The sequence below is a fragment of the Sinocyclocheilus rhinocerous genome, unplaced genomic scaffold (genome assembly GCF_001515625.1).
Source record: "Sinocyclocheilus rhinocerous isolate Xijiao unplaced genomic scaffold, SAMN03320098_v1.1 scaffold1953, whole genome shotgun sequence".
NCBI lineage: Eukaryota > Metazoa > Chordata > Actinopteri > Cypriniformes > Cyprinidae > Sinocyclocheilus > Sinocyclocheilus rhinocerous.
In genome coordinates this window covers 253,771-266,808 of record NW_015652261.1, presented here as the reverse complement: position 1 = coordinate 266,808, position 13,038 = coordinate 253,771, and the positions used below count along the sequence as shown (strand labels likewise).

The 13,038-nt window shown below is 35.5% G+C and overlaps 1 protein-coding gene across 1 annotated transcript in view; it reads right to left on the bottom strand.

Annotated features, from left to right (window-relative positions):
* The window catches only part of LOC107714129 (tripartite motif-containing protein 2-like), a 15,491-nt gene extending 5,238 nt beyond the window's left edge, over nt 1-10,253 (bottom strand). The window contains exons 1-6 of the mRNA XM_016519867.1: nt 10,142-10,253; nt 4,834-4,992; nt 3,824-3,984; nt 2,968-3,119; nt 2,429-2,609; nt 686-1,448 (exon numbers count right to left, since the gene is read on the bottom strand). Of these exons, the coding sequence (XP_016375353.1) occupies nt 686-1,448; nt 2,429-2,609; nt 2,968-3,119; nt 3,824-3,931 (1,204 nt within the window). The 5' untranslated portion in view covers nt 3,932-3,984; nt 4,834-4,992; nt 10,142-10,253. The remainder of the gene's footprint in view (nt 1-685; nt 1,449-2,428; nt 2,610-2,967; nt 3,120-3,823; nt 3,985-4,833; nt 4,993-10,141) is intronic.
* Nucleotides 10,254-13,038: the final 2,785 nt, after the last annotated feature.

The following is a 13,038-nucleotide window of genomic DNA, read 5'->3' as shown; positions in this document are numbered from 1 at the left end:
AATATTAGTATGATTTCTGAAGGATCATGCGACACTGAATACTGGAGTAATGATGCTGAAAATTCAGCTTTGCATCACAAGAATAAATGACATTTAAAATATATGCAAATAGAAAACAGTTACTGTAAATTGTAATAATATTTTGCAATATTATTGTATACTGTATTTTTGATCAAATAAATGCATCCTAGGTGAGCATGAGAGACTTATTTCAAAAACATTTAAAAAATCTTACCGACCCCAAACCTATGAAAGGGTTATAATTGTTAAAGGAAAGAAAATGTTATTTGACACAAACTTTAACTAATATAAAATACATAAAAAATCCTTTCAATATTTCAGTTAGTTGCAACATTTCTAATTTTCATTTAGTTTAATGTAGTACTAAAACAACTGAAATTAAATCAGCTAAAACTAATACATTTAAAAAGAAATATTTAGAAAGAAACTAAAACACAACAAAATGACTAAAACTTTAACTAATATTAAAGTGAAAAAAAAGAAGTTAAAATTGTGAAAAAAAAAAAGACCAAATTATTGCCAAAAACTATATCAATGATACTAATATGACAGTGATTTGGTGCTAGTCTAAATGGAAGAGGCAGCAAAACTAGTGAGGCTGCTGGCATTTTCAACAGGGAGAAAGCAGCTCATGATTTATCCATTAGTCTTTCACTGCATGTACCTATTCTAAAAATGAGGTCATCCTCGATCGGGTTCACTCTCTTTTTTGGGGTGCTGAACAAGCTTCCTCCCCGTCTGACGCCCTTCTGCCGGCTTCTGCTCCCCGGGGACTTTGCGCTCCGTTTCCGCGCCCCACCATCGCTGGAACCCGTGGATGCAGCATTGGCTGCGGTGGTGGTGGGTGGAGAATCATCCGGAGAGCTGGTGACCTTTATCTGGAAGGGGCTTCCTTTAATATGCTGATCATAAAGTCTAAGCGCTAGACTAAAATGTCCCTCTTTCTTCACCGTGTATTGGAATTCATACGTTCCATTTTTATGGTCCACAATTTCGCCGTCTGCAACGCTGCCATCCGGCGTGCAGACTTCAGCTGAGATGATGGCGTTACCCGTCTTACACAGTCCTCCAGACTTGTCTCTTGTGGTTATGACGACAGTTGCCGGCTGGCCCACGACGCACTGTTCCAGACCCTCCCCCGACGCCTCGGTCTGACTGGCCACGGCACTGGTGGTGACGATAGTCCCCAGGTTGTGGATGGACTTGCGAAGTCCTTCGATCTCCATCATGAGATCCAGCTGGTCGTTCTCCTCAGGCTGAAGAGGAAGGCCCTGGCTGGCCAGGTCACCGAGTCTCTCTCCTACGTCTTTATGGGTCTGCAGTATGACAGCCTTGTTTTCCCCGTCCAGGGCTTCACCGGTCAGACTGCAGTTATAGTTGATGGCAGCTTCCTCCTGCAGAAGAGTGTCCAACTGAGCCTGCAAAACCTTTAGGATACACAAAAGTAAGCATGAGCAATGTTTCAAAAGATTAGCAGCTTAATTCAAATTCCTACGTTTTATCTCTATTGTATTTATTTTTATTCAATTAACATGCTAATATATTTTTAGAAATGTTAATTTAATAAATATACATGACCGTAAACATTTGGGTTTTTTGAAATAAATTTAAACTTTTATCATCAAAGAAAGGTTCTCACAAAATGATGTTTTCAACATAATAATAAGAAATGTTAAAAAAAAAATCAGCATATAAAAACAGTCATATAGAAAACATAATATATCACAATCTTACAGTCTTTACTGTATTTTTGATCAAATAAATGCAGCCTTGTCGGGGTTATTATCATTAACTGAAACTTAAACCAAAACAAATTCATTATTTCAGATTCATTGTTTCAATTCAAATTCATTACTGGAAAATAAGCATTAACTGACGTAAAATAAAATATAAAAAACTTTAACTTATTTTATTACAGCTAGTTGCCAAAGCAACAGCTTTCATTTTTGTTTAGTTTAGGTTGTACAAAAGTACAAAAATAACTAAAAATAAAAATAAACTAAAATTCAATAAAAACTATATAGACATATTTAAAAAAAAAAATGATAAAAATGACAAAAACACAATTTGAAATTACTAAAAGTAATTACAATTAAAATCTAATTCAAAATATTAACAAAAGCTATAATATATATCAATGATACTAAAATAACACTGAGCCTTCAGTAATATTTCAAAACATAAAAAAAAATTACCCCAAACTTTTGAAATGTAGTGTACACTAAATACATGTAAATATATTTAGTAAATTTATTAAATACCAAAAAGTATGCATATTTAAACAAACTAAACAAAAACAGACTAATTTGTGCTTGCCAACATTTTTGTGAAGCATGTATTTTACAGTATCATGCTGTTAGTTTAGCAACATGCAAACAATTGTGAGTTGAATCTTCTGTGCACATACCTTCTGCTTCAGTCCATAAGTGACTTCCAGCTCCATGAGCAGGACGCTCTTGCGTGTATCGAGGGTTTTGTGCAGCTCGCTGAAGGAGGAGTGGATGTCTTCCTCTATGGAGCTCCGCTGAGAGTTCAACTGCTGCAGAATGTCTCTCAAACTCTGGACTGCCCGTCTTATCTGAGGAAGCCTGTGAGTTAGTTAAATAGGTCCGTTAAACGTCCATTCATCTGTCTATTCATCCATCTACCATTACTGAAGACATAAACACTAAATCATTAAGCAATCAGTTAATGAATTAAGCATTAGGAGATAGATTTTTTTCTTAGTCTGAGGCCCACACGTAATCTACAGACTTATTCTTTTTTTCTGTACTGATGGTAAGGCAAAATTTGTGGAATTGATTTAAATATGGTCAAATGTGTGGCAAATTTGATGTTGAAAAGGATGAAAGTGTCACAAGAGGTACCTGTGTAACAGGCCTTCTTATTTGTAAACATATTTATTTTACAGTACTGAGAATGACATGATGGGCATTAAGGGAGCACCTGTTCTTGGCTGAATCCACTCTGTCCTGTAATGCCGCTAGCTGTTGGTCCACAATATTTTCCAGTGAATCGGTGGGGTGCTCAGCATGTTCTCCATTCATACAGTCCTCACATACTGAATTCTCACAGGCCAAACAGTACAACACAGACACCTGAATACAGCACAGAAAAATTCAAAACCATTTTAATAAATGTACTAAAACATGTCAATAGATTTTGTAAAATTGTTTTTTTTTTTAAATCATATTTGCCATTTCATTTTTTTTAACTAAATTTATTTATATTAAAATCATTCTGAAAACGTTAAAACGGTTTCTGTAAATTTTTAAAAACATATTTTTGTAAGCACATTTTTCTCTCTTTCTTCTATGTTCTATTTAAATTTTTACTAAAATGATTTCTATTAAAAATTCTATTCTAAATCTTTCTTTTTATATTGTTTTCTAAATATATTTCTAAATATAATTCTTATCTATTTTTTTTTTCTAAAACCATTTCTATTACAATTCATCATTATGTAAAGTAAAATTTGAACCTACTTCACGAACGCAAATGGATTATATGAATGAAATTAATATATATAATATAATATAATTAAAAAAAACATTATACAAATTGTGAGAAATACTTTCTGTAGGAACAGTCATCCTAAATGTTCCCTAACCTATTAGCTTCATTTTATATTCAACATGATATTTATAGAGGAACCAGCTGAGATCAGGGTACACTTGTTTTTCTGGGACAGAAAGCTTATGCTCATGGGAAAACACTGCCTGTGAGAGATATTTCACCCATCTGTGCAATCATTTTATGGTGTGTGTGTTTATGTGAATGTGTGTATTGAAATAGGTCTCACTTTTCCTTTGTGTTGAGAGCAAATTAGCGCTGTTCCCTTGCCAGGCAGAGCCTCTAGTACAGTACATTCCTCACTGCTGCTGTCAGGAGAAGCCTGCTGCGCCTCCATGCGGTTGGAAGATGTAACTGCACCCACAATACAAGGATGCAGAAAGCACAAACCTAAAACAGGATAAAAACGATATGGGACATCCTTAACTAAGAGTTTTAATAGTACATTATTTTTTGAGGAAAGTAGTTTGATGATTATTAATTTAAACTTTAAAAGCAACTGTATGTCGTTTTCTGTGTTTTTGCGACTTTGAAGCCCCTATAGCTAAGTGAGTGGAATTATGTAGTTAGTCATAATTACATGGATAGCTGTACACATGCATTTGTTGCTGCCGTAAAGCAATCATCCCTTTTTGTGGAACTTCATAACCATTTACCAAACTTACATACTCCCATGAAATCATTCTCCTTAGAAGTCAGTGTAGAATTAAAATGATTTTGAAATTGATATTTAAAGGCAAAAACGTACATACAGTTGCTTTAATTTTCATAAGTATGACTATATCTCACAAGTGTGATTTTATTTCATATTTTAAGCTATATTTCACAATTACCTTTCATATTTTTTACTCTGTGGTGGAAACGGGCTTCCATAGTGAAGCCTATGCCAAAAAAGGTGGAGAAACAGTACTGAACATCTAAGAATTCTAAAAATCATGCCAAAATATGTTCCATTAGTTTCCTAGTGGTTCTATACCAATATAGACATTAAAAAAATGTGATTTTAATATCTGCAAAGGCACAGGAAAATGTTGCTAATATTAAGTACAGACACCACAAAGGAAAAAGGGGAAACCAATTTGCCATTTTGCAGTACTGGAAATATTTTCCATAAAAAATACAGCATAAAAGCCACAAAGTTAGTGGAAGTCAGGTTAAGTATTTAACATAAGCATATAACAGATGAAGAAATCTAGTCTAACGTAGAGTGAAGACTACATAGAAAGAAGTGTTTCTCACCTTAGAGAGATGAAGCTCAGGCGTTGTGCATATAAATGTGTGTATTCTTATATAATGCAGAGATATTAAGGGAAGAAGGTGTATTTGATCCACTGGAGACACAAACAGACCACAGGTTGCAGGGGCCAATTGCAGTCTCCCCTCATTTGACACTGGGCCCTACGGAAAAAGAGGGATCAGAGATGAAAACACACACATTAAAAAAAAAAAACCTGTAGAATGTAGAAAAGCAGGAAAAATAGATACACAACCATGTATCTGTATGTGTCCAAAAGCACATGGTATTGCCACGATACCATGGTAAATGAACTTATATCGAACATGAATGAGAGTTAAAAAATAATCTCACTGGGTTACACCAAATTCACAGAGACCTACAGGTTACTATGGTAACCTAAGTTGGCAATTCACAAGTGCTGCAGTCACATGAATATTTTCGCATTCTGCAATTTATGTTCTGAAAGCACGTTAATGAGCACAGTCTCATGGCTGAAGTATTTCTGGACACATTTCAACAGGATGCTTTTTATGACTTCAACTGTTATAATAATAAGAAATGTTTCTTGAGCATCAAATCAGCATATTAGAATGATTTCTGAATCATCGTGTGAACATGATGTTGAAAATTGAGCTTTGACATCACAGGAATAAATTAGATTTCAAAATATATTTAAACAGAAAACGGTTATTTTAAATTGTAATAATTTTTCACAATATTACTGTTTTACTGTATTTTCGATCAAATAAATACAGCCTTGGTGAGCATAAGAAACTTCTATCAAAAGCATAAAAAAATCTTACCGACCCCAAACTTTTGAACAGTAGTGTATAATACCACAATCCACCACAAAATATGAGCACAGTGTTAAAAAGGTGTGTGAAGTTCACTTTGTTCACTGCCTATTTGTTGTTATCAAGTCCAGCTGCTGAATTAAATATGTAAGTTTTAATATATTGAAATACTACTCTTTACCACATTAACTTAATTAATAATTTACAGAAGGCTGTAATATTCTGACCCAGAATACTGAAGAAGACACACAAGTCCGTTTTTTGTTTTTTTGAGGTTTACCACGATCATTGGTACTGATTTTAGACGTGTATTTTCCCAACAGATGGGGTCTCTCTTTCTTCAGTCGAAAAGAAATGAAGGTTTTTGAGGAAAACATTCCAGGATTTTTCTCCATATAGTGGGCTTCAATGGGGATCAGCGAATTGAAGGTCCAAATTGCAGTTTCAGTGCAGCTTCAAAGGGCTCTACACGATCCCAGCCGAGGAATATGGGTTGGCGAAACAATCAGTCATTTTCTAAGAAAAATACAATTTATATACTTTTTAACCACAAATGCTCATCTTGCACTAGCTCGACTTCACGCATTACTTAGTCACGTTGGAAAGGTCACGCGTTACATAGGTGGAAATACCGTTTATAAAGCGAACATGCAAAGAAAGTCAAACGCCCTTTACAAAAATAAAAAAAAGGCAAAACAACGATGTCGGACGATTTTGAAGTTGGAGGTGAAAATGAGATTTGAAAAATCTGAAAAAATGAGTTTTTCACCCTACCCTCCTTTTTGAACCGAAGTACACAGATGAAGAACTAACCATGCGTGACCTTTCCAATGTGATTACGCAATGCGTGAAGACGCACATGCGCATCGCAGAGATGAGCATTTGTGGTTAAAAAGTATATCTTTTTTTTTTATGAACGATGGTTTCGCTAGATAAGACCCTTGTTCCTCAGCTGGGATCGTGTAGAGCCCTTTGAAGCTGCATTGAAACTGCAATTTGGACCTTCAACCCATTGGCCACCATTGAAGTCCATTATATGGAGAAAAATCCTGGAATGTTTTCCTCAAAAAACTTAATTTCTTTGCGACTGAAGAAAGAAAGACATGAACATCTTGGATGACTTGGGGGTGAGTAAATTATCAATAAATTTTTATTCTGGAAGAGAACTAATCCTTTAACAGCTTCCATGCATGCCCACTGTAAAAACAGACAGTGAATTTTGAATGGAATGATGTTTCCCATGTTGTCATGCAAATGGTTTAAAAGGCACGCAGAACACGATTAAACGACTAAACATTACAATAATGACTCTATTTGCTTTGGATTACAGTTGCTTTAGTCATTTATTTCCCACAGCATTTTTAGTTTTCATTGAAAAGGTAACTGAAATGGGGTCACAACTTTGTTTTCTGAGCTTTGAATCTGTAACTACAAGCACTCATATTCAATGTGTTGTGATAGAACCCCACATAATCACTATAAAATTATTCAAAATACACTACTACTCATGAATATTGATAAAGTAAATTACTTGGGAATTTAAACTTGAATGGGAATGAGGTCACAGGGGAATTGAATCGGATGAAAAGATAATGCTCATATGATGATGTAATACAAGGAAATGGAATATTGAGCTGCCATATGTCATTACTCTTCAGACAATGCCATCACAAAAAGCTCTCAGTGTTAGAACCAGAGCCCCTCTTTCCATCTCAGAGATCATAATGACAAAGGACAAGGAACCATAAGGATCCTGGCAAAGGCCAGCAAGCGATTTTGTGAAGGACTATTTAGAGTTACTGAAGCAGAATCTCCCCAGGGTAAAACCACTTATGCATTCTGGAGAGAAGATCCAAAAGCACCCGATAGTTTTCCTGTCAGCTCGCAGAACGAAAAGGACATGTCATTCTCATGATGGCACAAGCACTAACCTGTCATAACCATGAGCGTTCACAGCCAGTGTTACATGTTACAAATCTATAAATTAAAAGAAAAGAAAAGAAAAGAAAAGAAAATGAAAAATTTGGTATAATATTGGGCCTCAAAAATAGTGGTCAGTGAACATAGGTGCTAAACTTTGAGAAAACGTAGATAGTCAACCTCAGAATCCTTTAAAATACTATCAAGCTAACCAGTGAGCAAACTAGCTATTTAGTCTACTAACCATTTATCTTGTTATCTTAACTTTGATTAGTCAGCTAGCTTAGCACACTGCTAACTTAATAACTTGCAAGCTTAAAGGAACACTCCACTTTTTTTGAAAATAGGCTAATTTTCCAACTTCCATTCAGCCGATCTCCGGGTCTAGCGGTAGCCCTTTTAGCTTTAACTCTAGGGGAGTTGGAAAATTAGCCTATTTTCAAAAAAAGTGTAGTGTTCCTTTTAAAATACTGCTAGCCGATTAGCCTTGTAGCTTTGCTGCCATTGCTATAAAACAATAAGCAAAACTGCAAAACTGCTTGATTATAACTGGGATTCCCAAACTTTTTGACAGCAAAACAACTAAAAATATTTCTTATTTTAGTAAGTTTTTTTTATTTTTATTTTTTATTCTTTTTTCAGTTGATAATGATTGAGTAACTATTAGCTTTTCATCAACTCTTTTCATAACTCTAATTACAGTTATGGAAATCTTGGCCTGGATGAAAATTTATTTGACAAACAACAAACTTTTATTTGAAGTCAGGATGAAATAGTAAATTAAATTGACTAGATTGTTTGCTCGTGCCAGTGTACACGTCATCATAGAAGAGATGTTGTTATGAGGGGGAGGGTAAGTTAATGTTTTTAATTAAAGATTATAAGGGTAACAGATTAAGATTAAAGATTATGAATGAAAAAAGTCACAAGGCTCTGAGATGGTATTTAAATACAATTCCAATACTGCAGCCTGGTCTGGAAACACTTAAATGTGAAAACAAATGACCTAGGATTAGGAAAACGCCTGGAAGTATAATTAAGAAACACCCACTTCACTCTCAGTTCGCTTTCATCTGAAGATGGTAAAGGTAGGAAGAGGTCCACCACTATACTTTTGTATTGATTTGCTGGTGGGTTGATTCACTTAGATGAAACATCCTGAAAAAGGAGGATAATTTACATAGACTACTGTTGTAGGCAGCAGGAAACTGGTTCACTGCAGTAAGTCTTAAAGAACAATGTAGGAAAGCCATCAGTTCTTATGTGGCCATATTCAAAAAACCAAAAAAAAAAAGGAATGCCAGATGCCTTCAGACAGATACAGCGTTCAATGCTGAAGGTGCCCAAATGTCGAAGCATGTGTTCTCTGATCCATGCTTTGTGTCCTGGTTCTGCCAAACAGCACTGAGGCTGCCAAAGAAGACTATGGACAAGAACCAGTCTCTGACAAGGAGACTGTAAATTTTAAGAAATGGTTCCTACTCTTGGAAAAGGGAGAAGTGATGCAATCAGCCTGGCTGCAGAGCAGTAGCTGACATGAAGGGCATGCACTTCCATCACAGTTTAAAACCCTGGTCTGCGTTTCCGCAATAACATTAAACAATAAATTAAAATATCTGTCTGTCTATCTATCTATCTATCTATCTATCTAATAGTTTATGTAAAATTCTATATACAAATTAGATTTGTGCCTTTATTGCTTTAAAAAAAATCCTCAGTCTTCCCTAATTATGTAAAGTGCTTCCAACTTCAATCACTTATTGGTACTTGACTTTTCTAAGAGACAGAAGCATCATTTTTTACACATAAAACGAATTAATTTGTATACACATGATATATTTCACAGCATATCAATATTTATATATTTTAAATAAATATATTCTATATATTTATGGTATACTCATAATGCGTATTTCTGTATATTTACTGTATTTTTCTAAGCAAGCATGCAATTACAAAATACTATGTATTACAGATTTTGAAGCAAATTTCAGTGCAAAGACAAACGTCTGATTTCCTGTTTTTTTTATGTCAGATTGATTGCATTTAGGCCAAGGAGCACAGCATATTGACATCGTGCTAAATCAGTACATTAGAGGCTGCCAGCAAAAAAATATAAGTGTATGTGAAAGCCTGACAAATGAAATCAACAGAATATTAGATTAGGTGCAGAGCTGAAAAAATAAATAGCAGTTTTGCTACACATGAGGCCTATCAGAAAGATGCAACATTCACTTTCATTCTAAAAAATACCTGATATTGTATGATTGCATGAGTCATATGCAGTCTTCAATAGAACAGTGAAGGTTAAGTTCAGGCTTCATGCATCACATGCACCAAAACCACTTGATCTAAAGAAACAAGCCTGCGAACGCAACAGTACTATCTTCCATCACAGTGTATATGTGAGCATCCATCTCCTCTCCTCTCCTCTCCTCCTCCTCCTCTCCTTCCACCCCACCCCCGTTCTTGCTTCCCATGGAAACATGGTGCGTTGGTGTATCGCAGATGCTGCTGCATAATTCCGCGACTGCAAAACAACCAGCCTCCCTTTCTGTGCTGTCCTCTATGTATCTGTCTGTATTTTGGGTCTTACCTTTCCTCCATAGCTGCGTAGCTTCAGATGCACCAGCGCTACAGGAGCTTCTTGCCTTACTCATCAGCCTGAGACCCATTTCCCGTAGAGGAGGGGTGGGGGTTGTTTTGCACAGTCTCTTTTCGCTTCTGTTCACTCCCCCTCTCTCTGCACTACAGCGACATAAGCAACTCACACCAGCATGCCGTAGGGGAGGAGCCAGGCGCTCAGTAGCCAATCACAGGACAGGAAGCACAGACTGACTGACTGAAGCAAATAATCTCCGTGCTCTCCCTCTACCTTGATTTTTTTCTCTCTGTGTCTCCTCTCACACAAAAAACACGATTAACCCTCTGGTATTCAAAGCAGACAACAAGGTTTATTATTATTATTATTATTTTATTTTATTTTTAATTATTTAAAGGAGACATATTATGCCCCTTTTTACAATATGTAATATAAGTCTCTGGTGTCCCCAGAATGTGTCTGTGAAGTTTCCGCTCAAAATACTCCACAGATCATTTATTATATCATTTTGAAAATGCCTATTTTGAGTGGAAGCAGAAACAAGCTGTTTTTGGGCCTGTCTCTTTAAATGCAAATGAGTTGCTGCTCCCTGCCCCCTTTTCCAGAATAGAGCTGCGCCTGCAGACACGGTGTTACTCACCTATCGAGAAGAAACAAAGCAATCTCAGCGTCCGATCGCAGGCCTTCCGCTCCTAGCTAATGTCCGTCCTGTGCACTGAACGCTCTCTCCTCCACATCATGAGTAGACACGCCCCTTACTGCTGATTGGCTACAAGTTTGTTTTGCTATTCGGCCAGAATCAGTTTTCTAAAAGCATTTTTGAGAAATCGCTTACCCCACCTTTAAATGTATTCTTTAACATTTTGCATCTTCAGGGGATTTGATGGTACAAGACAATATTCACCTATAAATTATTATACCATTTATTTCTATATTTCTATATAAAATATGTTGAAATTAACATATTATTCTATTTAAGTTAAATGTAGAGCAAAGGTATTTAAAATCCAATGCATGGAAGACAGAAAAATTATACCATATGTAATGCCTGTTTGCCTGACTGATAAGTAGATTTAATTTAGTTAATAGGTTAATTTAATTAAATTTAATGAATGTAGATTTAATTAGATTTAAGACGAAATTATAATGGTAATTCACAAAAAAACACACCTTTACATTGCATGTAAAGTTTTTTTTTTTTTTGACGGAATATGTTTTGGCAGTTGCATACTTGTTGACAATGTCTTGGATGAATACATTTGATTTTTCCAGTCAAACCAAAGAGAGCATTGAGGAACTTTTGAATGCTGCCCAAGTAGGAAAATATGAGTGGGACAGCCTGGTACTCTCACTGAACACATCTCAGTGTCATTACAACTGCTGGACAATGCACAATGCAGATATACACACTTACACAAAAACACACACCCAAGTGAATAAAACTAAACAAAAGCCTCTGAGATCACAAAAACACACACACATAATGTGCATAACAGTGCATAATGTTAAGACCTTTCATTTGATTCTGTTTGATTATTCACAGCATGAACATTAAGACACTGAGCTTAGTAAGCACTGGAGTATAGTGACAAATTCTGATTTACTTCTAAACAAGTAAACCATCCTTCACAATCCTAATGATTTGTTTATCTAAGTCAGGGGCCTTCAACTCGTTGCTCGCGCGCTGATTGGAGGTAGCTGGTCAAGACATAGGCCTACTTTTCATCCAATCGGAGTGAGCTAATAGAGCTAATATAACCAGGTCCCCCCCCCCTTTTTTTGACATATCAGCCATGACGTTATTTTAATTATCCCTTTTGTATTTTAATGATCATTTGACCCATATTTGATTGATATTACTGCTCAGCGTTAAGCAAAGTTAGTAAGAGTTTCAAGCAGGTGCAAATTGCAGAGTAGGTTGTGTTTTTCGTGTGAAAGCAACTCTATTTCTGCTGTTACTTAAACGCCACCTGCTGTCAGACAGTGGATTTACATTTTCATTCAGCCTGTATGCCTTTTTTGTTCAAAACTATGCGAATAACGGCCCAAACTTTTGTTGCAAATATTAACCGGTGGATGGAAAATAGTCTACCATGTTATCCGAAGTGTTGAGAGTTTTAGAATGCATATTATCTTATGTAGAGCTGTTTAAGGAACAAATAAAATATAATTTAGCATCCTTTTCATAAAAAAGCTGAAAGGCTGAAAAAAGGTTGATTAAAGGCTGAAATGTCTGAAATGTGAGGTTTATCATTTTATAAATCTTTTTTTTATTATTAAAAAACTTTATTTGAACATATAGTAGGCTACATGTCAGTAGATAACATGTTATGAATATTTTTTGTTATTTCAAATCTGGCCATTGTTTTTAATGTTTTTATTTCAGTGTTTATGCAAACAAAAAGTGCATATAGTGGTGCTAATTTTATTTGTTGGTTTTCGGCATAAAACTTGGTAAAATAATTTCAGTGTGTATCATTTTTTAACATTTCCAGCACATTTTAACACTACCGTGTAGGCTATAACAGTTTGGATCGATACGTTATTTAAGAAATATATGTATTGTATACCATGGGTAGCTCTCAGCCACATTCATTTTTAAAAAGTAGCTCTGAGAACCCTGAGATAAGATATTAAAGTCAATATCAAGGAGTCATTCAAGGTTAGGCTTGTTAAGTTAGACAGTAAATGGCAGGTTTTATAGCAGTACCCTCTCCTGGTAGATGTCGTAACTACACCATCAAGGTTTGTGTTGTTCATTAAAGTCCCCCTGTTGTCACTTTATCCCTTAAAACACATATAATCAAAATTACATACGATAGGTGCAGTAGGTAATTGTCTTCAGAAACATTTTTTGTTATGCTGGTTGAAAGTCTCTTCACATCCCGATA